Source organism: Ceratina calcarata, unplaced genomic scaffold, assembly GCF_001652005.2.
Source record: "Ceratina calcarata isolate Rehan_Ccalc_2016 unplaced genomic scaffold, ASM165200v1 scaffold1974, whole genome shotgun sequence".
Taxonomy (NCBI): domain Eukaryota; kingdom Metazoa; phylum Arthropoda; class Insecta; order Hymenoptera; family Apidae; genus Ceratina; species Ceratina calcarata.
The window spans coordinates 1,704-2,959 of record NW_017141315.1 but is presented as its reverse complement, the minus strand read 5'-3'; the positions used below and the strand labels follow the sequence as shown (position 1 = coordinate 2,959).

Genomic DNA, 1,256 nt, shown 5'->3' with positions numbered 1-1,256 from the left:
TTCGTCATAACACAAAATTTTACAATTTTTTCATGACGAATATATTCGTCATAACACAAAATTTTACAATTTTTTCATGACGAATATATTCGTCATAACACAAAATTTTACAATTTTTTCATGACGAATATATTCGTCATAACACAAAATTTTACAATTTTTTCATGACGAATATATTCGTCATAACACAAAATTTTACAATTTTTTCATGACGAATATATTCGTCATAACACAAAATTTTACAATTTTTTCATGACGAATATATTCGTCATAACACAAAATTTTACAATTTTTTCATGACGAATATATTCGTCATAACACAAAATTTTACAATTTTTTCATGACGAATATATTCGTCATAACACAAAATTTTACAATTTTTTCATGACGAATATATTCGTCATAACACAAAATTTTACAATTTTTTCATGACGAATATATTCGTCATAACACAAAATTTTACAATTTTTTCATGACGAATATATTCGTCATAACACAAAATTTTACAATTTTTTCACGACGAATATCTTCGTCATAAACAGTTAACTGGTTAAAAAAGAAGAAAATATTTTCAGTATAACATTTTTGCATCCGAGGTTCCATTTTCTTGAAAATTGACTTCAAAGTTTGTTCTACGTATTTTCCCACCCTGTATAATTAAATAATTGATTAAATAATAATAATTTTAGAGTGAAATTATTAAGTCTGTTGGACAACGACTCACCGGTTATTCGATTAAGGGTGCCGTTGAGGAATCTTCCTATGTGACCAGCCACGTGGGCGCCGAGCGAGTGTCCGATCACGTGGAACGTGTTCAAATCGATAGCGTCGAAAGTGAAGAGCTTCTCGAGGAATTCAGCGACCGCTTTGCCGATCGCCGGCACCTGGCTGGCCACGTAGACGTAGTTAATGTCGATTGTTACGTCCCCCCAATCGAGCAGGATAACGTTCACGTCCCCCCTGTCCAGATAGGCTGCGAACACGTAACCGTAAAATCAATCCCCCTCTCGTTTTATACCTTTTTAACATCGCGTGATACCGATACCTCTAATTATTATCTGAACGTTGTCCGCTTCCGTGTTCTCCATGTAACCGTGCACGTAGAGGATGCTGTCTCGGTTCGCCAGTATGGCGCTCGCTACACTTCCTGGATTCGCCAGCGTCCCGTCCATCGACGTAAACGAAGAACCGTTTCTACAATTAATATATTAAATAGCAGCAGATCTTTTTAAATATCATAAGATAGAAATTATTAT

At 34.6% G+C, this 1,256-nt stretch overlaps 1 protein-coding gene across 1 annotated transcript in view; it reads right to left on the bottom strand.

Moving 5' to 3' along the window:
- LOC108622016 (pancreatic triacylglycerol lipase-like) overlaps positions 1 to 1,194 on the bottom strand; it is a gene marked incomplete at its 5' end in the record, with an annotated part of 2,359 nt that extends 1,165 nt beyond the window's left edge. The window contains 2 exons of the mRNA XM_026811170.1: positions 725 to 973; positions 1,046 to 1,194. Coding sequence (XP_026666971.1) covers positions 725 to 973; positions 1,046 to 1,194 — 398 coding nt within the window. The remainder of the gene's footprint in view (positions 1 to 724; positions 974 to 1,045) is intronic.
- Positions 1,195 to 1,256: the final 62 nt, after the last annotated feature.